General features: G+C 35.3%; 1 protein-coding gene across 2 annotated transcripts in view; it reads left to right on the top strand.

The window, feature by feature from the left end:
• Positions 1 to 23,519, top strand: part of LOC128997847 (cytosolic 10-formyltetrahydrofolate dehydrogenase-like) — a 63,118-nt gene that overhangs the window by 17,241 nt on the left and 22,358 nt on the right. For both annotated transcript variants that reach the window (XM_054423607.1, XM_054423608.1), the window contains exons 6-9: positions 3,924 to 4,148; positions 5,777 to 5,988; positions 20,181 to 20,457; positions 21,199 to 21,536. In XM_054423607.1, the coding sequence (XP_054279582.1) occupies positions 3,924 to 4,148; positions 5,777 to 5,988; positions 20,181 to 20,457; positions 21,199 to 21,536 (1,052 nt within the window). The remainder of the gene's footprint in view (positions 1 to 3,923; positions 4,149 to 5,776; positions 5,989 to 20,180; positions 20,458 to 21,198; positions 21,537 to 23,519) is intronic.

The following is a 23,519-nucleotide window of genomic DNA, read 5'->3' as shown; positions in this document are numbered from 1 at the left end:
TTACCAGAAAATGATGGGTTTTTTCATAAAACTTTAATCTGTGTCTATTTTGCAAAAACAGATTTTTTTCCTCGTTTCATTTTGGTGAACACCCGTTCATGTTTATGGGCAATAAATTTTTGATTATTTTTTTTTTATAAAACCTCATCCGATGTATCCAATCAAAATAAAAAAAAATATATTGCCCATAAACAGTTAGTATGTTTAGCTGTTTAAAGTGCTCTTTTGCCGAGACATCAGAATTTAGTCTGAGCATTACTCTCACTGCTCTTTTTTGATGTTTTAATATTTTATCAAGATTGATTTTGGTTGTTGCTCCAAATAGACAGATACCAAAGGAAATATTTGAATGAATATATGCCAAGTATAAAGGTTTTTCAAAGTTTTGACATCACAGTACACAGACATTTTTGAAAAGGTGAAAGTTCCAGAGTTGATTTTTGAATCTATATTATTTATGTGCTCACTCCCAGTTGAAACAAGTTGAAAATGCTAGCAAATCGACTCCAACCCCAAACTTTAATGGGAATATGCCTACCACTATAGACGAAAGTGATCGTTGCACATCCGAATCAAATTTTATGGACAATGAAAATGTTAATATTGAAGTATTAAATCTTTCTAGTATTGAAAAAATATCTAATGGATCCAATGATATTGAAACATATGCACAAATTGCAGCCCTAAATAAGACTTATAATCAAGATACCAAGGCTCTTAGTAGGCCTAAGCCCTTGGCAAGTTAGATAATGCCCCTGGAAAAGATAATTTTGTTTTTAAACTGGCAATATTGAAGAAAAAAAAATACAACAAAATTAAGACCTGACAAAGTCTTTCAAATATTCAGGCTGGCGATGTGTTCTGTTGGACCTGCGCAGCACTGGACTTTCATTTCCTGTCTCATGTTGAGGTTGTTCATTGATTCGTGGCGGTTGTTGTTCAGTAGGGATGGTGATGAGATCGTCAAATGGATGATGTGGTCTTGGTTCTTCCGAAGTGGCTTCTTGAACTGTGGGAGCAAATTTGACAGTCTTTGTTGGCATTTCAGTGAGTTGTATGTAGTTGGTCGATGTGTCTTTTAAACACATATCCACTGTCGAGTCTAATTAGATAGTGTAAGAGTCCATACTTATTAATAATGGTTCCTGGTTTCCATAGATTTTTGTTGGACCGTGCTTGGACTCTGTCTCGTACTTTGTACTGTCTTGCTTTGGTGTGTCGAATTGAGGATTTTAGATGTTTTGGTGGTTTTAACGCATCAAGTTTGATTCTAATTTGTCTGTTGAGAAAAAGTTCTGAAGGTGTCTTCCCGCTGGCCAAGGGTGTATCTGAAGAGTAAAAGTTCTGAAGAGTTTTCCCGCTGTGCTCGATATCTGAAGAGTATTTTCCTAACCTTTTGTTTCATTGTGAAAGGTTCTTCAATCATGGTAAAAAGTCAATTTTTGAGGGTCTGGATGTTTCTTTCAGCCAACCCAATGGTCGCTGGATGTCCCGGTGCTATGAATTTCTGAAAAATTCCTCCTTCTTTGCAGAACTGGTGAAATAAGTCGCTAGTGAAAATCGCAGCGTTGTCCGATACCATTACGTCTGGGAAGCCGTAGCGTGAGAATACATTCTGAACCATCTCTATGGTTGATGATGAAGTTGGAGCAGATGAACATACTTCTACTTCAGCCCATTTAGACTTGGCATCCACAATGACTAGGAAGTGGTGGTTCTGGAAGGGACCAGCATAGTCAATGTGTACTCTCTTCCAGTTACCTTCAGGTTCCTCCCAAGGGTGTAAGGGAGCTTTGGGTGGACTATGTCTGGTAGAAGCACATGCTCGACATGCTCGTACAACTCTTTCGATGTCTTTGTCGATGGATCTCAAATACACATAACAGCGGGCAAGCTGTTTGATCTTTGTCGATCCGATGTGTGGTGAAGTTCTTGAAGGACGGAGTCTTGAAGACTTACTGGTATGACAACTCGAGAACTGCGGAAGATGATGTCATCAGAAATGGTAAATTCTGAGTCTTCTGATTGATTTTGACACAGTTCTTTCAGTCATTTTGACAAATTTGAATCATTTCTGGTTTCCTCTTGGATTTTTTCATGTGTAAGATTAAGTGTTAAAATTACTTCAATTGACGATTCACATATTTGATTTACTTCTGTGTTGATTGATCTTTCTGCGTGTGATGGTGATTCGATTGGTGCTCTTGATAGACAGTCTACATTACAGTTGTCTGTGCCTTTCTTGTAGATTACTTCGTAGTTGTAGCCTGACAAAAATGCATTGTATCTCTGCAGTATTGCTGAAGTCATTTGAGGTATCTTCGCGTTCTGATGAATGATTCTTACAAGGGGTCGATTGTCAGTTATTAGCTTGAAGGGTCTTGCAAACGGGTATTGATGAAAATGTCCCACACTGAAGAGCCAAAGCTTCACGGTCTAGTTGTGAGTACTTTTGCTCAGCTTTTGTCAGAGATCTCGACCCGAAAGCAATAGGACGTTCAACTCCTGAAGGGTCGATGTGAGAGAGTATTTTTGCAACCCCTTGAGGACTGGCATCACAGGCAAGTTGTACAGGTAAAGCTGTATCAAATGGGTTAAAACTCGTTCACTGGCAATTCCTTTCTTAAGTCGATCAAAAGCTTCAGTGCATTTTCTGTTCCAGTAGAACTTAGTATTTTTTACTAGAAGTTGGCGCAGTGACGGTTGAGAGATTGGGGAATGAACCGTGAATAGTATGTTACCATTCCCAAGAATCTTCTAACTTCTTCGATGGATGTGGGCTGTTTCATTTTGATAATAGCGTTAATCTTCTCTGGTGATTTTAGAATCCTGTTGTGTTCAACAACATAACCTAGGAATTTGTTGCGTTGTTTAAAGAATGAACACTTTTGCTGATTGAGGTGAAGGTCATATTTCTGAAGTTGTTTGAGGCAAGCGTACAAGTTGGATCTGCATTCTTCCATTGTTGATCCATGTACTATGATGTCATCAAAGTAAAGTTCAGTCTTGGGGATGTCTCGAAGCATTTGATGGATGATGCAGTTGAACTCTGCAGGGGCTGTTTTTATGCCGAAAGATAGTCGATTCATTCTGTACGTTCCTCGATGGGTTGTTATAGTTTGTATTTCACTGGATTGATCATCAACTAAGATATGCATTGTATAAACCTACAAAAATAGTTTGACTTAAATTTGTTTCAGATTGATCAGTATCACCATTTGGCTTTACGTTAGAACGTTGTGTTGAAAGTTGACTTACCAATGTTATTATCACAGCTTGTTGCATTTCCAAGAATTGCTTGAATTGTTCTGGATCCATGTTGATAAGATTATAGTTGAAATGTTTCTAATTGGTAATTGAAAATGCAGCTAAATGAAAAAATTGCTGATAGTCCTGGCCTTGATTGCTTACAGGTAATGTTCATACAGTAAAAATCACTCTCTTGAGGTTTACTCGTCGCCAATCAAATTGTCGTATCCTTGTGTGTGTAGGCGTATTTTGTTGAGTTTGATAATTGAAAAAGGTTGCTTCATTTGAAAAGATTTATTTTTCAATACATAATTGATAGGTAAAAAATTTGTCATGTTGTTGATGACTTTATTTAACACTAATTATTAATAATAAGTAATTACTGAATTAAGTTATCTAGTTTTTATTTGTTTGTATTATATTACATTGATTTATATGTATCAAGGAATTGTAATTTGATTAACTGAACAATAATTAATTTATTTATGTAAGTTAGTATTTATGTAGTCTTGGACAGGGTGGCGCCCGAGATTCCTTATGCCACTGCACTCACAACGTCGAAATAAATAACTATTTTATAGTTATTGTCCATTGATATATAGGCATTATCATTATTGTAGAACTGATATCCTGAATTAGAAAAAATGAGTACATTTTGATTGATGTCTGATCAGGTAGACTGGAACAGCGGAGGCCTAGAAATCCACAACTTTATACGAGGGCTTGATAGTTCTCCTGGAGCTTGGGCTGTTATGAATAATGAAGAAGTTAAGCTTTTTGCATCGGGTTTGTGGGAAAGTGCTAAACCAGATGGACAGTGTGTACAGATAGATGGTATGGACACTCCTGGTTTAGTTCACGCTGGTGGACTTCTACTTGTTGGAAGTGATGGAAAAATGGTAAGTATGAGTATCCATTTCTTTAATTGCATGAGAGTGGAATCTTTATTGTGACAATTAATAATAACCAATATACTGTACAGTATGTCTAGATTTGCTTCATGAAAGAAAGATTAATTTTATCATCTGCAAGTTTAATTATTTGCATCATATGGGTTAAAATTTAGTTTCTTGTAGCCTTGGTATATAGAGCAAGATTTGGTATATTCAGCAGTCTCAACTATCCAACCTTAATGTGGCTGCAGCCAGGTCTGATGGCATGGAAAATAAGAAAAAAAAACATTAATATTATTAAAATATATATTTGTATTACATTATAAAATAATATATAAAATCTTATAAAGTTAGTGCATTCCATTTAATACAGTGGAGTTTTTTGTGTTTGTGTTGTCGGGGTTGCTCATCTGGACTAAATGTGGGGGGGGGGGACGTTCGGTCCGGATTACAAAAAAATCCAGAATATTGAGAGTCAAGTAAATACAGTACTTTATAAAGCTGTTTTTTTTTTCAATTTTGTTCCACATCCACAGTATTGATAGCCAAGCAAATTCAGTTCCACCGGTAATAATTTTTACCACCGTGTTATTCAAGTTTTTGATTATCCGAGGTAGGTAGTCTCGGTGCCGTTTATCTCAGATAATCAGACTTCTATTGTACTGTACCGCAAAAAAAATCACGATTGCCGATCCGGACTAGCGAGAGTCCAGACAAGGCCGATCCGTATGAGCAAGAGTCAGCTGTTGGGCATTTCCTGATCACCAAATCCCATAGTTTTTTTAGAAGTACAAAGAGTATTCTGTTTGGAATACTGTTTGGACTGAGACAAAGATGTCAGGGGTATCAGAGAGGTATACAGGTATGGGGAGAGTTAATGAACAATGGTAATGATTACACTGCAGCCGCCTGAAGCCTGGTGCGCATCTTGTAGGCTGTTGGGGTGACATAAGGAGTCTCAAAACACAGTATCACATAACTCAACTATCCAGAAGGAGGGTCTGATAATACGGAAGATAAGCGAAGGTCGGATAATTGAGACTACTGTACCATTCAAAACATGTAAAAAATATTGGTAAATTAAGAATGAATATAGATAAATATACAATGCATTGACAATAAGGGACCAAAAGCTCATTGCCAGAGTTGTATGTGGGGTCATATCACAATAAGTCTATAATGTCATGATCCTGACTCAAAACATTAAAAGGGTCTTATTTTAAAATCTTTTTTGAGTGTTAATTAACAATGTATCACAAAAGCTTGCAATTGCACCTTTGATTGATGCATGTATATTTCATTAATGCTAGTACATTTGATTGATAGAGAATAGAATACAGCTATGACATAAAAGTAATACACACATGATATGCATGCCAGGTAGTCTTGAAATAACTAATCTTATAAGGAATAAAGGAATCAATGATATAAGCTTCACTTTATTATATAAATTAAACTTGAGCTCAGTAGATTAGCAATACATTTTCATACATTTCAATCCCAAGCATTCCTTTTCCTTGGATCTGCATAATTATAATTTTAAAGGCAATTAATGAAACATAATTATAATTAACAAATTATAGTAATTTAGTTTAAACCCTTTTTTTCCATAAGTTTAATACAGTTTTTGTTAGGTGAACGTGGAGAGATTATCCGTGAAAGGTAGGATGATCCCTGCATCACAGTTTGGGAAACAGAAGAGTGAGGGCGATGCTTTAAAATTAACAGATAAAGAACAAGAAATGGCTCAGGCTTTAAATGAGATATGGGCAAGCATTTTGAGCTTAGAGGTAAATGCCAGCACTGATTTTTTTGCATCTGGTGCCGGTTCAATGGATGTAGTTAGGTGAGATTATATCTGTATTTGTCTATTTTATACTGATTTATAAACTTGGCAATCTATTGCTAGTGTGGGTATATTCCTGTTACATAGCCCATTAAAAAAAAAAATCAAAATTTAACTCAAAACACATTAATTAGAATTAATGGAATATGTGTGATTATTCAACATTTTTTTCAATGTGTTTATTTTGGCAACCCAATACAGCTTTACAGTAGACTCCCTCTCGTTTTGGCCACCTCAGGACCGAACCACCGGCCGAACTAAACGATGATATATAAAGAAGACTACTTTTAGACTACATTAACATCGATGTAAAGAGTGGAAGCAGGGAACCACTCCAGTTCTTGCTGACACAAAAATATCGTACCCTCCCGGATTTTATGGTATCCGCCTCTCTATATCTAAATAGAAGCAAATAGAAGCAGAGAACTGTTCTTGTTAGGGGTCTGCGGTGCACCGAAAAAGTCGGTACGGTACGGTACAAGCTTAATTACCGTCATCGGTTCGGTACAGCACTTTACACGGTACACAGTCCGGTTCGGTACAGCCTATTATAATAATAAATTACTTTCAGTTTACTATCGTAGTCAACGACAGTTGGTTCCGAGCACATAACAGTCTTATCAGATGTTTGTTTACGATCTTCATAATTTATTACTGGGGTGATGATGCAATAAAAAACCCATTAGCAGTCCCAAATCCATTAACATTTTATCACGACAATAACATTTCATCTCGACAATAATTGTTGTATTCAAGTACTTCCAAGAACTGTTGAGTTTTATCACTTTTATATCTTTACGACTTTTCCCAATTCTATTTTATCATAAAAATAATAGTTTTATGATGACTGTTAAATGTTATCTCTAACTCAGTCAGTATTTTCGTGAATATTCAATTTGCCGCTGGCATTGCCTACTGCCATAAAACTGTTAGGTGCTACATATTAAACTTGTAACCAATCTAATCTACAATCTTATTTATAAGTTAAAATATTTGTTATAAATATTTTATCTTTCTATTGAGAAACCACAAGCATATTTGTTGTTTGCATAAGAAGATGTGGCTGTTTAAGGATTAAATGTTTTTTAGTTTCCTAATTACGCGCTACCCATATAAAATAATGTAAATTTTTTTTTACTTTTTGATTTTTTAATGTTGTAATAATGTTTATAATCAAAAGTTGACACCCACTATGTGTGCCAGAATTTCAACCGTTTTGCCGTATCTCAAGCCGTTTTCGAGATATAAGCGTTTTTAGACAGTTTACGGACTTAGAAGATTTTTCATGGTAACTTTTATTTGTAGCCTACTCATATAAAATAATGTTATTTTTTTTTTTACTTTTGATTTTTTAATGTTGTAATATTGTTTATAATCAAAAGTTGACACCCACTATGTGTGCCAGAATTTCAACCGTTTTGCCGTATCTCAAGCCGTTTTCGAGATATAAGCGTTTTTAAACAGTTTTACGGACACTGCCCCAAGAGCCAAGTTCGCGGTCACGGGACTGGGGAATCCCCAGGTGGTGACGTCACCGGGGACGAGTCTATATATAGAAGTGGCATAGTAATGTCAATGTATTATAGTTAAAAATAATGGATTTAATACAGTTCTGAGAAGAAAACCGCAAAAATACGGGTAGCCGCGTACCGTACCGATTATGTACCGAGAACCGAGGTACAAAATATTGTATTGTACCGAACCGTACCGACCTTAAGTTTTCTGTACCGCAGACCCCTAGTTCTTGTTCATTATGGCACGAAATAGTCATGCTCTTTAAATTCTGTTTAAATTATTTCTGATTATTTAATATTTGCGGTTCTGTTATTTAAGAGAGATATGTTTTAATGTAGCTGTAAAATTTTATTTTCATTACAAATATTATCGTCTGATGTAAAATGGTGGACTCAATATCAATTTTTATTAATTTTTTTTTAACCAATTTAAATTATTGGAGATGCATGGAATCCTACAGTACCGCATTACGATCAATCGGGAACAAGGCAGTTAGTTTAATTCACTTTATACACATTAGACATTCAAAAAGAGTTCAGCTATGATAAATATTATCAATGAAAGTACAGTAATGCCAAACACTAAATTTGCATCTCGTGCTTATTATTTTCTTTCTCTAGTTTTACTTTTGTCTAGCCTAAATTATTATCCGTGAGCTCGAAGACAAAGCCGTATGATGCAATACCGATATCTCATTTAGTTGTTTATCGGCTGTTCATTCAATTGCTTTTACTTTACGATTCGCTTTATCTAGAACGAAAAGAAATAAAGCAGAAAAGAGCTACCGAGCCGGGGTTAAGTTAAGTGAAAGCATTGACTATTGGATACAGAAGAAGACATCCCATCTATATGGATCAGCTGTCGCAAATTTTTTACTAAAAAAGAATGTAGTTGTGTGAGCCAGTCACAGATTGTGCAAGGGTCTAAAACTCTATTTTGTACCTTATTTTTCGTTACTGACATAGTGTCTGGGTCACAATAGTTGCTATAGCTCATAATAAGTCATTCCATCAGTTTGACTTGGTAAAAACCATCAAGTAATCGGCAGAAATCAGTAATTTAAATCAGCGCAATCTGTAGGTGGCTCACATCAACTAAGACAAATTTTATTAAAAACCTGGCTACAACTTTAACATGGGGATGGAATGTCTATAGTTGTTGTATTAATAGTCAAAGGTGAAAGTCAATTCGTTTAAGTTGCCCACTATGAGCGCTATGCTACGACGCCATTACATACGTCACTTGTCAGCCATTATTTAAGTGCCACTGCAAGACAATAATACAACAATGCTACAACTTTTAAAAAGATCGACTGCCGTGCCAGGCACTTGAATCCACTTGTAATGTTTTCCTTTGCTTGTCTATTAGCTCTTCAACATGGGAATGTTGCTGGAAGTCAACAGTCCCGGAAGATCAAATAATTTATACCTGTGCCGCTAGGTCAAAAATTACAATGTTTGCAGTGTCTGTAGATCAAAAGTCCCAGTAAGTCAAATAATACAGTCCGAGCTAAAAACGTGGTCTATGTTAAAGCAATTGACTTATTGGGAATTTGACCTAATGCAACAGCAGTTTTAATATAACGAAATACGGTAAAATACAAGTTCAGTTTCGCTGAGTCAACAGTGCCGGAAGATCAAAAGCAATAAAAGTGAACGTCGATTCAGTGTAAAGTAGACCTCCTGCAACGCTTACTACACCAACAAAACTCGCTTTTAGTTACTTTGTGTTTTGTCATAATTAGAATAGAGCTAAAATTATCATATTTGGTACATAGCTTATCTATTAATGCTTCTTGCCAACTGTTTGGTCAACACTGTAAATAGGTATAGCCTTTCGTCAAAATTTGTGGCATAAAATACCCGCAAGGACGATCTGAAAATTTCTGGTTATTATATACGTTTGTAAAAGGAGGTCCATTTAATTGTAGAACTATTTTATGAGTTATAATGTAGTCTACATATAAACTGTGTAAATGTATTACGCCTCGGAAGGGTTGAAACCTGTCCAAACTATCATATATATATTATTAAAACGTAAATGGGGTTTTTTCATGATTCTGAATCAACCAGACGATGGATTTTCATTAGTTTTGTGTTGAAAGAAAGAAAATTTTGAGAACTAGGGAATTTCAAAGCTATAATTTAAAATTAGTGTCCCAGTTTTTTATAAATTAAGTTTTAGTTTTTAAAAAAAAAGTCTAGAAGCCGATGCTAACCTTCTCCAATAAGTCAATGCTTCTAGCTAGCTTTTAGTACAATATAATTAGCTTAACATAACAGCTGTAACATTCAGCATTTGTGACACAAATTCAGCATTTGGAAGAAAATTCAAATACATACGTACGTTGGATGGCTTATTTATACTATGTGTAATGCTAACCATTGATACATTTAATTCTTCGGTACGAGGATGGCAGATTAATGAAATATGCATAGTAAAATACAGTAGTAGGATGTTCAAATTATTTTTTAAAGTATTCTTTGTAATCATCGATTTGTTTTAGTCCAATATAATTTGTTTTAACTAACAGCTGGTTGAATGTGCTATGAATACTTATAAAAGGCAAAGCCCTCACTGACACACTCACTCTCACTCACTCATCGTCACTAATTCTCCCACTTCCCATTTACCTAGGAGGAGCTGAAATTCGATACACCGATTCTTTGGGCATTAAATAGGAAAACTGAGTAATTTTTATTATGATAGGGCATTCGAGCTTCGCCCCAGTGGCTCTAGGGTTTCCCATGTTAACCATATGATTTTTCATATTTAAAAGGAATTAATGAATCTTAACAGCTGTGTCAATTAAACAATTTATGACAACAGCTAATTTGCAACAAAAAGCTGAGTGAGCGTTTCGAACGAACTTCAACCTGGAGGCGAGTTAACCCCAAGGCAAGTGAGCTCAGCAAACGAGCTCCAACCTAAAGGTGAGTGAGCGTAGCGAACGAACTTCAACCAGGACGTGATTGAGCCATGCGAACGAGCTCATCTTGAAAATTAATTAGTTAAACGGGGCAAAGCCAGCGGGTACAGCTAGTTATTCTATAGAATTATTAGGTTTTTAGCGAATTTCGCATATAGGGAATAAGCTATTACCGTAGTACTCATGGCAACACCTGGACCCGGGACCGATGTAATTTTTCGTTTTGAGTCCCTAGAGGCCAAAAACACCATCCGTTCAAATTCATATATATGTAAGTGTATAAGACATTTTGGGGACGACTTTTTTGGGTCTCAAGAATTTATACGAAAATACAATATTGCAATATTTTGAGGACTTGAATTTCCGTATGTGTATAAGACATTCTAAGCACTTGACTTTTTCGGGACTCGAGAATTTAGTACTTTTCGAGGACCTGTGCAAATTATTCCATTCCAAATGCAGCGCGTTATCGATCTTCACCCTTGTGTGGGCCTCCCATTCACTGACGGAATGTCTCGTGGCGTATGACGACCGGATATAAATAGTCACTTTACACTCACTTATCTCGTTATTTTTTCAGCATATTCGTTGACCCGTCTGCAGGTCTTCTGTCAGAGCGTCTGTTGCAATAACTGGAATTCCTTATGTATGTTTGCTGCTGATTACGGTGAAGTATTGTTAGTAATTCCACCTAATCTTTAAAGTTACCCATTAAATTCATAGAAATAATAATATTTAACTGTTTGACGAGTACCCCTATTGTATTCAAAATACTAAACGGCCCAAACCAATATTTAATACAAGCCAAAGGTGTCTTATAGATTCCGAGTAAATTATTATAAACTATCAAATGGAGCATGTAAAGTGCATTATAAATAATCAACAAACCCTAACATAATTGACTATTGATTCAGTTACTGATTCGGGAATTACAATTGCTGATGATAACTGAATGCTCTGACCTGAAGCAGTGTTCTTCTTTACTTCTTTACCTATAAAACACATGGGATACAGCCTTTCTTCACTGATCACGTAATGCGTGATTTTCTATAAAGTCTTGGAAAAATAAAAGGAAAAATAGATAGAATACAGGTGTACTGTATGTGGTTTACTCACAAATATTCATCAAACTGTGTGATAGTTTGTTATAGCAATGAACAATTTGAGAGTATCGTATTGTTTAAGTCGATGGAAAGAAAATCTCTGTTGATCCTGTTTTACAAGCAAACCAAAAAGATACAGTAGTCACCACTCTATGCGACATATTCTAACCAGAAAATTGTAATCGTATGATTCTATAAGCATTGGTAGGATTGCAAAGTACTACACAAACACTATTTCAAGGGTAATAACAGTCACAATTTCCACTGACTTTAAAAGAGTCAACTAAACTATTATACTAATGGACACACAACTAAATGGAACAACTAATGGAAATTCTCACGATGTACATTCGTTCGATATAAGCATTGAGTATACGTCAGTACATACGTGTATACCCAATGATATAAGCAACGGTTCTTGCAATTTATTGCTTATTGTTTTTTAGAGTTGTTTTCGGACTTACTCTGTTTTCGGACTTACTCACACTCGTATAAGGTTTTCCACGTTTGTCTTTGATAATGTAGCCATGTTGCTTTGAAATGGCGACCATACAAATGTATGCATTTTAAGCCAAGTATGAATGGAGATGAGTGTGGGATGAGTGGAGCGATCTTGTTGTCCTGTTTGTGACTAAAGCCGACATAATCCTTAGACACAGCTGTTAATTAATAGTGCATACAGTCAATTAATAGCAGCAGAGGTCAAGTTTGGTATCAAATTAAAGGTTTTATTCATAAAAATACATTGCCGCAAACCCAAACTCAAACGATGATGATGATAATAACGTTAATGATGTCGCTAAAACGTATCGTTTGAAATTTAACAGCTGAAAATAAGTGAAATAGAAAAGGTTTTGGTTAAATCCATCAAATTGTAATTGGACACTAGTAAATACTAGTGCACTTGTTGCTACCTCCCCCTTCGTTTCATGTATTCCTCTCAATCAGTTCAAACCTAGGAGGATTAAACATTAATGTTACCTAATTAATGTTAAATCCTCCTAGATTCAAACCTGGAACACCCAGATCGAAACTCGCCCGTCGTTATTTTACCATCGCCCTTTTTTTAAATATATTTTTCAAAAAAGAAAGATTATATTGATTAACTTTGGATTTTAAAAATGTTAACGTTTTATTTTGTTAAAGATTTATGGTGATACATAAATATTGTGGTGTAGTAAAGTATATTATATTGTAGTTAAGTGTTAAATTTTGAAATTTTAGGGTGAATCGAGATGATTTTTTTTTATAACATGGGTCTCTCCTACCTTAACATACATACAAAGTTTCATAAACATCGGTTGGAAAAGTGCAAAGATAAATATTTGTATGTAAAAAAATACAAAATGGTGGATATCTGGTTAACGAAATGATTTCGGAAAAAATGTTATCCTTGATTTTCTGTTTATTTTGACCCAAGGAATTACTAGGTAAAGTATCTCCCCGCTTATTTTTAACACCCTGTTTATGATGTATTCTTATAGTGAAAAATGTAAGCTGGTAATACAGAAAGATGTTTTATAAATAATATGAATGTACTGGTGATCTGTATATTCATCTTTTTCTTGTTCTTAGAACTGTAAATTAAAAGTCCACTCAGCAGTCGCATCGTACGATGTAGTTCTTTCCATGCGTTGCGAAATGCTAAATTTGCCGTCCTCTTCAACCCAAGTTATCTATTGAACCACTGATTGAAAAATAAAAAAAATATATTTTACGCATCACACTTTTGGCTTCAACTTTGCCACAGACGAAACCTCTCTAACCCAAAAACAAAAAAAATCTCGCATGCTAACTTTTTCATGTTAGAAATCACGATTTAAAACTATTTCACCATACATATCAATTTTTATTAATTAGATCGGTAAATAGTTTAAAGTTCCAACAAAATAGTCATCGAGTAGGACTAACTAAGAAGCTCTGTGCCAATTTTCAAAATTTTAGCACAACTTTAAGTACACCAAAACACGAAATTATTGAAGTCATGCGTCGAGAGGACTATCGTTGTTTTTAACAGATTATACTTTTGACCTTCCGGCACTGTTGACTCAGCGAAACTGAACTTATATTTTATCTTATTTCGTTATATTAAAACTGCTGTTGCATTAGGTCAAATTCCCAATAAGTCAATTGCTTTAACATAGACCACGTTTTTAGCTCGGACTGTACTATTTGACTTACTGGGATTTTTGATCTACAGACACTGCAAACATTGTAGTTTTTGACCTAGCGGCACAGGTATAAAGTATTTGACCTTCCGGGACTGTTGACTTTCTGCAACGCGTCCTTCAACATCACAATTCACAACATCTGGACTGGGCCGGTGGGCCCTAATTTCGATAATATTCGTTCTGTTTTGATCAGTGTTTCAATGCGCGGGATTTATATCCCGAAAATGGGAATTTTAGACTTTGGGCGAGAATCGGGAATCGGAATTTGCTGCTTTCCATTTCCATATAAAAACTTGTTATTGGTTGGATAATTGTTTACGACAGTGTTATTGAAAGATGTAAGCATCATTTAAATAGTCTTTTCTAAACGTCTTACATGAAAAAGGTAACACCAGGACCGGATCGGATAAACCAGAAAAAGTAAAGCGGGATTTTAGATACGTTAAAGTGGGATAAAACGTGGTTCTCTTGTCTGGTTGACCCGATGAGTGGCATTTTTATTTGGTCGTGTGGACTGTAGAGTGTGAGTGGAATGTAACCGTTTGGTAATACAACTGTGAAATACCGAAATACCGCGATAGTGGTTGTCTGACTGTTGCTGTTTACATAAAACTGTAACTCATTTGATGTCCGTAGTTTCTTCTTCAGCATCAGATGAAAACAATATACAGTAATAAATTGTGTTTTGGATTGGAACTGGAACTGGAGTTGTTTGGTTTGACATTGGAAAATGTCAAAATACAGTATAACATCAACAATTGACATAACCAAACTAACAAACCGGGAATGAGAATTTTCCGTATTGAAAGATTGTTTAGTTTTAAATCAAAATGGATAGGCCTACTTTACATTTTTATTGTGTTTATTTGGTGTTTCTGATGGAACTAGCCTAAATTGTAATAATTTTCTTAGTCGCGCACAAAAAGATTCGATTTTTGAAAAAAATCGAAAAGATTTGAGATTTGAGGTTCAATGTTTTAAGATTTGGATTCGAGATTCGAAATTTCTGGATTCGACCATCACTACTTGATACTGACATTATTCATTTATTTCACACACAACAAAACATAAGTACTGTAGGCCTAAATACAATGAAAAAGAAACCATACAACAATGAAATTGAACTGGAATAATGTTTAAACTACAGTACTGCACTGTAATGACAAAGTTTAAAAGAAATCGGTAATTTTTTGCTGCACCTTTTCATTAGTTGTTTTCTTTCTAGCATAGTCACGCAATTTTCAAAAAAGCATTACGTCAGCTGCTGTAGAACTCGTCTGTTGTTCGATGTAGGTTGTAGCCAGTTGCAGGGCTGCAATTCCTTCTGCGTGACTCATTTTAAACTCGTCGTCCTCCTCACCATCACCACCTTCTTCTTCTCCTTCTTGGGTTTCTTGACATTGTAAAACTTATTGAGTTATTTCTTCGTCATTCAACATTTCATTGTCCATCTCCTTTTCAACAGTTACCTAATCCAAAACATCTTCTAGCTCAATATTTTCACTGTGATAGCAGTTGCTGTAGATTATTTAGGATATAAGCTTGGTCGTCTGCTTCACATTCAAGGCTGTGCACATCAACAACATTGCCTTCACTTGCAACAACTTCTTCAACATTCGGCCATACCTTTCTCCACGACTTTACGTTGAAGATTGTACTTCGTCATAGGCTTTTGCTACCATGAAAATCACGTCCTTCATGTTGATTGATTTTAACACTTGGATAAGATCAGTGTTTTCATCGCTCTCCAGTTTGTACAAAACTTCTGAAAGATACTTTCTCTTGAAGCACTCTATTACCCCTTGGTCCATTGGCTGTTGGAGGCTTGTTACGTTGGGGGGCAGATAGTACAGTTTTATTCCAGACTCACCATCACATTCTAACTCATCCGGATGGGTAGGCGCATTGTCAAGAACAAGAAGTGCGTTTACAGGGAGTTTTATTCTCAACAAACGACTTTTTACTTTAGGCACAAACTCACTAACAAACCGTTCTTTAAACACATTCAAGTCCATCCAAGCTGACTTCTGAGCCCGGTAGTACACTTGTAGTTTTGATATGTCCAAGCTTTTGAATGCTCTCAATTTGCTGATTTCCCGATTACAAAAAGTGGCAATTTATGGGTACCCGAAGCATTGGAGCAAAGTGCCACTGTGATCCTATCTTTACTGACCTTAAACCCAAGGGCAGAGATTTCTGTTTCTGCAGCAAATGTTTTTCGTAGCAAGAGTTTATAGAACAGCCCCGTTTCATCAATATTGTAAACCTGTTCCGGGTTTAGGCTATTGTCAGCAATAACTTGATCAAGCTTTTTCGAAAATTCAGCTGCACCAGCAGGGTCTGCGTATAACTTTTTGCCGCACACTCCAAGAAAATGAACACCATGTCTCTTTTTCCAACGGGAAAGCCATCTTTTACTAGCAACGAATTCCCCCTCATCTCCAAGTTTGCCATGTAAGATAAAAAACTGCATTTTCCTTTAAAATAGGGCCAGTGACCGGAAATTCCCCTTCTTCGTTCCTGCATGAACCACACCCATAGAGCATCGTTCACCAATTCATTTTTAGGTTATTTTAAAGTGCTACGTAATGAAAGAGCTTTTTCCGATTCGATATGCGTACAAAAAGCCTCGATTGATTTTTGGTTTCAACGCCAGTAATTTACGGTGCTTTTACCGACCCCAAAATCTGTACAAATACTTTGAACTGATTCACCTTTGTCTATTCTCTCTAGAGCTTGCAACTGCTGTGGCATTGTCACAAATGTACGTTTTCGTTTATCACTCATAATGATGTACAGTAGCCTACGTACAGTAACTTATAAAGTGCAGTAAACACAACATTTTCGAATCAGCTCACTAAGCAAAGTCACAACTACTTTAAGTAAATGTACACACACAAACGTTTTGTACCGTACTGAACAGTGAACACGTGTGCAGTGGACTAGAGCTAAAACGGAAGTCAGATAAGATAACCTCAATAAAAAAAGTAATTTTATTCCAGTGGCCAGCCGAACCATCCGAAGTCCGAACCAACCGAGGCCGAACGAGAGGGAGTCTATTGTATATCGTATTTGAGACTTTCTTAGTTAAGAAGATAATGCTACCTTTCACCAATACCACTTTTTAATGTTTCAAAAGACGTTATCCCACAGCACAGTAAAGCTTTTTACTGGCTCAGTAAAACCTCAATCTAAATTAATGAGGCTGAGTCCTGTTCGGATATAACCAGGTGGCTTATTCCATGAAATTTGATCATACAACAGAGAATCCGAAAATGGATCACTTATACATGATATTAAACATTTGACTTCCTGATCAAGTTCGATTGATTAATGCATTGGTACAGCATGATAGTGGTAGAAACAGTAGCCTACGTACAGTAACTTATAAAGTGCAGTAAACACAACATTTTCGAATCAGCTCACTAAGCAAAGTCACAACTACTTTAAGTAAATGTACACACACAAACGTTTTGTACCGTACTGAACAGTGAACACGTGTGCAGTGGACTAGAGCTAAAACGGAAGTCAGATAAGATAACCTCAATAAAAAAAGTAATTTTATTCCAGTGGCCAGCCGAACCATCCGAAGTCCGAACCAACCGAGGCCGAACGAGAGGGAGTCTATTGTATATCGTATTTGAGACTTTCTTAGTTAAGAAGATAATGCTACCTTTCACCAATACCACTTTTTAATGTTTCAAAAGACGTTATCCCACAGCACAGTAAAGCTTTTTACTGGCTCAGTAAAACCTCAATCTAAATTAATGAGGCTGAGTCCTGTTCGGATATAACCAGGTGGCTTATTCCATGAAATTTGATCATACAACAGAGAATCCGAAAATGGATCACTTATACATGATATTAAACATTTGACTTCCTGATCAAGTTCGATTGATTAATGCATTGGTACAGCATGATAGTGGTAGAAATTGTGTAAGGTGGCCAATATATTTAAGATTATAAAGAAGTATAACGTGGCCTTATTTTTAAACCTAACATGAAAATGTCCCCCTAAACCTTATTCTGTCTATTTATATTTCTTGTTAGCTAATATAATTTAATGAAATAGGCTATCATTAAGTTGACACAATATACTGTACATACACACACAAGGATCATCAGTTTGAATTAGTTGTCAGATTTGACTTAAAAGATTTATATTTAAGGATTTATTTGATATTTAATTAAGTTATGGTTGGTTTATTTTCATTTGTTGTCAAATCAAATTCTGTATTGTGCAAATTTCTAGGTCACTGATTTTTTTTTGTATTAGGACACCAAAAGTCCCCAAAACGTCCCCAATTTTACTTTTAGTTAACCGGTAAATACCCTGAACTTTATGTGTAGCTCACTAATGTATTCATTCTTTATTGCTTGTCTCTAAATGTATGCCCAATTAGGTTTATTTTAAGGATGGACGGGATTGAATTTTTAGTTCGGGACGGGACGGGATTTTTTCCTTTGCATAATATGGAAGTCTTGAGTATTGCAGTTACCAAACAAGACAAACAAAATCAATTTTTACAATTTGTGGCACTGATCTATAAAAACCAAAAAATAGGTTAAAATGTGCAGGTATAGAAACTTGTGACTCGCGGTCAAAATGACTTGCAGTCAGGTTGTGATTGTCAAAATGACTTACGGTCCCGGCGTGATCGTCGGTATTCAGATTCAGAAACACTTTATTCAAGATTTACATTATACAATTATAAATGCAGAATGGCGTCAATAAATACAATTAAGTCTATAAAATATTATCAAAATGCTCACTAAATGAGTAGTAACATTTGCTTATTATAAATATTTTCAATTTCTTTTTAAATGTCTTAATATTATTAATTTCCATTATATCTTTAGGCAGAGAATAAAAAAACCTAGTACCTGCAGCGGTGGGTTTTTTATTATAAAACTTTAAATTATGCCTCTGGATGGCTGGGTAGTTCCGATGCCGAGTATTATAATTATGTGTCATTCCCAATTTCGGAAGTGTATGTGTATTCATTTCACTTTTTAGATTAACTATAGTTTTATAAATATTTAATCCTTACACTGTAAAGATATTTAATTTAGCAAAATAATGTTTTGCTGATTGGTTTTCTCCTAAGTTTAACATGATACGTATGGCTCTCTTTTGTAAAATTAATATACTATCTAAATTTTGAATGGTTGTTGCACTATATAATTCAATGCCGAATGCAATATGTGAGTTTATGTGAGCATAGTAAACCTTCAGTAAAACATTCAACAAGCAGAGTTTAGACAAGTTGTGCAGCATAAATAGACCTGAACAAATTTTACTTTTTAGTTTATCAATGTGGTACAACCAAGATAAATTTTGATCAATTATTAGTCCTAAGAATTTAGTTTGAGTCACTTGAGTTAAGTAATTGTTATCAACTTTTAAATGAGGTTTTAAAGGTTTTTTGTAATTGGTTTTCTCTGAGTTAAGCAATAAGTTTTTTCAAGATAAATATTCATATATAGATTCAAGGCTACGATTGCCTATATATTCAATGTCATTTTTTGATCTACCAGAAACTATTAAATTTGCATCATCATTTTCTATTACTCACGGTCACGGCGGGATCGTCGAAATGATTCCGTGGTCATGGCGTGATCGTCGAAATGACTCCGCGGTCACGGCGTGATCGTCGGTATGACTCGCAATCACAGCATGATTCTCGGTAGGACTCCGCGGTCACGGTGCGATCGTCGGTATGACAGAACAGACCGTTTCTGTTCTGTTCTGTTGTGTTTTTGAGATCTCCCTCTCTACAACAACACCTTACAACTAAGATTACGCAGACCCTAAATCATACATTAAGGGTGTCGCAAGAAAAAAATATTGGAGTGGGGAGACGCTTTGAATTTCCCAACTATATTACTCACATTTTCCAACTAAATTACTCAGATTTCCCAACAAATTAATATTATGGTTTAACAGCAAGAATATTTTACCTTTAAAGCCTCTTTTTAGTTGACACTAAAAACAAAAAAATGAAGGTTTCTCATAAGTCATTACTGTCACTACACTGTAATGTTAAATAATAAGTTTACAACCTCATAAAATCAATTTTTTTATTAAAACTCATGGAACACGGCTCTCCTCGTTAAGAAAGAAATATCCTTAAAAAACCTTTAATAATTACTGTGTACCACGGATACATAACATACTGTAAGTTAGTTACTCAACATATGAAATTTCCAAAAGTTTTTTTACTTGAATTATTAATGTATATAGGGGGGTAAATGTCTGACTAGTTTGAAAATAAACCGTTAAGTTCAAAGCTTAAAACTTCTCAAAATCCCAACTCATAGCTTCAAATACCCGAAAATTCCCAACTTTTACACCTTTCAAAGATGATTAAGGGGGGGGGGGTGCCTCCCCACCCTAGCCCCCTGCATTTATGTCTAGATTATCATTTACATTCAAATTTGTGTTAGAAATGAATTAACTATAATGCATTGCAGACTGGTTGAAGAAATCAAAGAAAATCTTAAAGTTACTCTGCAAAACGAAGATGTATTTATGTCACCAGTATTCTCAGAGTTTTGTGAAACCGTAATCAAGAAGGCTCGTGGATTGTCTGATAAAAAAGAGTTGAAATATTCGGCAGTTAATATCAGTGCCAACAGTCTAAATCTAAGTTTTCCTAACCAGTTGTTTATCAACAACAATTTTGTTGATTCTGAGTCAAATGGATCAATTGACTGTATAAATCCTGCGGATGAGTCTGTCATATGTAAGGTTGGTATATAAATGCTCTGACATTTAAGGTTTAAAAATATAAAAAATGTATGTGGATTTAAAATTTTTTTGTCATACTATAGCAAACATAGCTGTTTTTAATGCATAGGTTGGGGGTTCTAAAGAAGCTCTTTTTCTCCCTAGGGAGGGAGTAAAAAGTCAGCTGGAGTCGACAATATCAGTTATCCATTTTTGTAACTATTCAGATTATTGAGAGTAGGTATAAAACTTTATATCGATTGTAGTTGAACAAAATTGCTAAAAACAATCACTGTTGTTGAGTAGATATTGTTTGAATAAGTTTAATCTCACAAGACGAGTGACACGGAAAATAGGTTCATGCCAAAAAGTGTCATTACCTTCATTAAGTTGACCGGGCACAATGATGTTTATGAATAATTTTAGTGTTTTTGGGATCAAATCTAATCTAGAATTTACAGGATTTTAATACAACAGTTTGGTAAGTGCTGAAAATAGAAAGTTGATTTAGTAAAGTACCTTATTTATTTCAGTACATAGAACTTGAATATTTGATCTGCTATCTCTCTTGAACTTAAACTTGCATTAGACCAAAATACCACAGCCTATTCCTGTCTATGGTCTTTTTTCACAATTGTTTATTTTTGTACAGCTTGTTTTGAATATCCTTTGATAGGTTTGAAAACTATCTGGAGGTACATAAAAGATATTTTAACGATAAGTGGTGTTTTAAAGTTGAAACTAACACGATGTCAACTTTAGGTGCAGTCTGCAACTGAGAAAGATGTCGACACAGCTGTTGAAATGGCCAAAAAAGCTTTTTATGAGGGAGAGTGGTCAAAGATTAGCAGTAGAGATCGTGGGGTTTTGATGCATCGACTCGCAGATTTGATGGAGGAACATAAAGAGGAGTTGGCAACGATAGAAAGCATAGATTCAGGGGCAGTATATACCCTGGCACTCAAAACACATGTTGGAATGTCCATAGAAACATGGCGATATTTTGCTGGTTGGACGGACAAGATTCACGGCTCCACTATCCCCATCAGTCATGCAAGACCCAACCGAAACCTTACCATAACTAAGCGAGAACCCATTGGGTGAGCATTGTTCTGTTTTAATCCTTTGTATTCATTTACTTAGGCAAATGGAAACGGTCTTTCAATTTTCTGTAAGGATAGAATAATAATTCTTTGCTTTTAACTTTCCAGAATAAATTGTTCCAATTAGGAAAACGTGTGGGAGGGCTCTCAACAGATATAGCCCAGTCAATAAAGATATTGTGTTGGAACTAATTAGTGAAAGGCTGATTTTTTCATGGATGTTAGTTGGTTATATAAGGATAAACATAACCTCTCTTAGAAGTTATGAGTAGGTGGTGATTTTTAGTACCTAATTAAAACACTGTCTTAGGTAAAGTAGTGTACACAACTCGCGTAAATAGTGTTAACGAGTAGAAATTTTTAAGGAACTCATCAAGGCTCGTACCTTAAATTTTCTACTCGTGTCGCTAACACTATCTTTACGCAATCGTTGCTTAAACTACTATTACTATTATAAGTTTTAAATGCAACTAGTTGACAAATTCAGTCCAAAAACGATAGGCGCAAGAGCGCTCAGACTGTGAGATTAGTCGAGTTGCAGCAAATACCTTTTGTTGGAATTTGTTATAACACTGCTGTTCTAATTATGACCATTTGCAGTTACACTATTATTAGTATTTACATTAGATTACCTTTTAGCGAATTTCCCTATAGGGAATTAGCGAATTTCCCTATAGGGAAATAGCTATTACCGTAGGTGGCATGGTAAGACCTAGGCCCGGGACCGATTTACTTTTTCATTTTGATGTCCCCAGAGGCCAAAAACACCATTCGTTCAAATTTTTATATATGTATATATATATAGATTTATATATGTCTCCGTGAACGCGATAACTTGAGTAATTTTGTCTGATTTTGATGAAATTTGGTTTAAAGGTGTAAAGCAGGATAAACTTGAATGAGTTCGCGAACCAGCATGATCGGACCATGGGAACAGCGTTTTACGGGGGGGTTTATGGGGTAAAAATTGGTTTTTCTCACTTTTGACCCTCAAAACACAAAATTTCCCAATTTCTCTTTAGACCTTTTTAAAGAGCTTAAAAAAAACAAATAATTTAGTATATAAAAGTATTTTTGTTCGGTTATTGTTAACGGAAAAAAATAAAAAAAATTGTAAATTTAAAATTCCCATGTTATTCTTATGGAGCATATTGTAAAATGTTGTAGTTTGCTTGTTTATGGATATATTTTGATCAAACGTGGCAAATTTATTTATTTTATACTAAGCTATTAATATTTTACTAAAGAAACGCACTTTATTAGTTTCCTTGTAGCAGCAAACCTAGGTAGGTACTCGTTAAACCTTTATTTAATGAAAATCAATTCAGACAAATGGAAATTCGCTTAGTGCAGGTTTGCTGTGGCGGGGGTATTATTTTAGTATATTTTTAAGTGCCGTATTTATTTATTGAAATGATAATCATACTTGATATGTTTATTGCAGTGGCAGATCCACAGAGGGGCTATAGCCTCCAAATTATGGAGTTATGGCTGTCCAATTTAAACAAGATAAAATGGTACTTTTATGATACAGGTTAACTATGTTTATACTTGAAAGCAAAAGGTTTATGATTCTAGATAAAAGTACCAGGGATGCCCACTTCTATGGGGGAATGACGCAGTGTGTATCATACAAATATTTCTTGGGGGGATTTTTTGGGTAGGTTTTAAAAGGTTTTGGGGGGAAGAGCTATTTCGTACAAATTGAGTGCCTTATCTTATCTTATCTAAGAGAGGCAGGCCAAGACTATAAAGCACTTCATCCGTAAAGTTGAATTATTGCGCACCCCAGACAGTTGTTTCATTGATAGACCTTACAAATTCAGGCATCCGATGAAAGCCTGTAGTCTTCCAATTAGTTCCTTCTCGGGAAGATATCTACCTCTTTCCACATTGCCAAGAATCATCCTTCTAGCGTCAGAGAGCTTATCACAATCATAGAGCAGGTGATCGGCTGTCTCCTCTGACCTATCGCAGTGC

The sequence above is a fragment of the Macrosteles quadrilineatus genome, unplaced genomic scaffold (assembly GCF_028750875.1).
Source record: "Macrosteles quadrilineatus isolate MER2022 unplaced genomic scaffold, UCM_ALF_1.0 Scaffold_7__1_contigs__length_78375512, whole genome shotgun sequence".
NCBI lineage: Eukaryota > Metazoa > Arthropoda > Insecta > Hemiptera > Cicadellidae > Macrosteles > Macrosteles quadrilineatus.
Note: the sequence above shows the minus strand (reverse complement) of the source record. Positions and strands in the feature narration are given on the sequence as shown.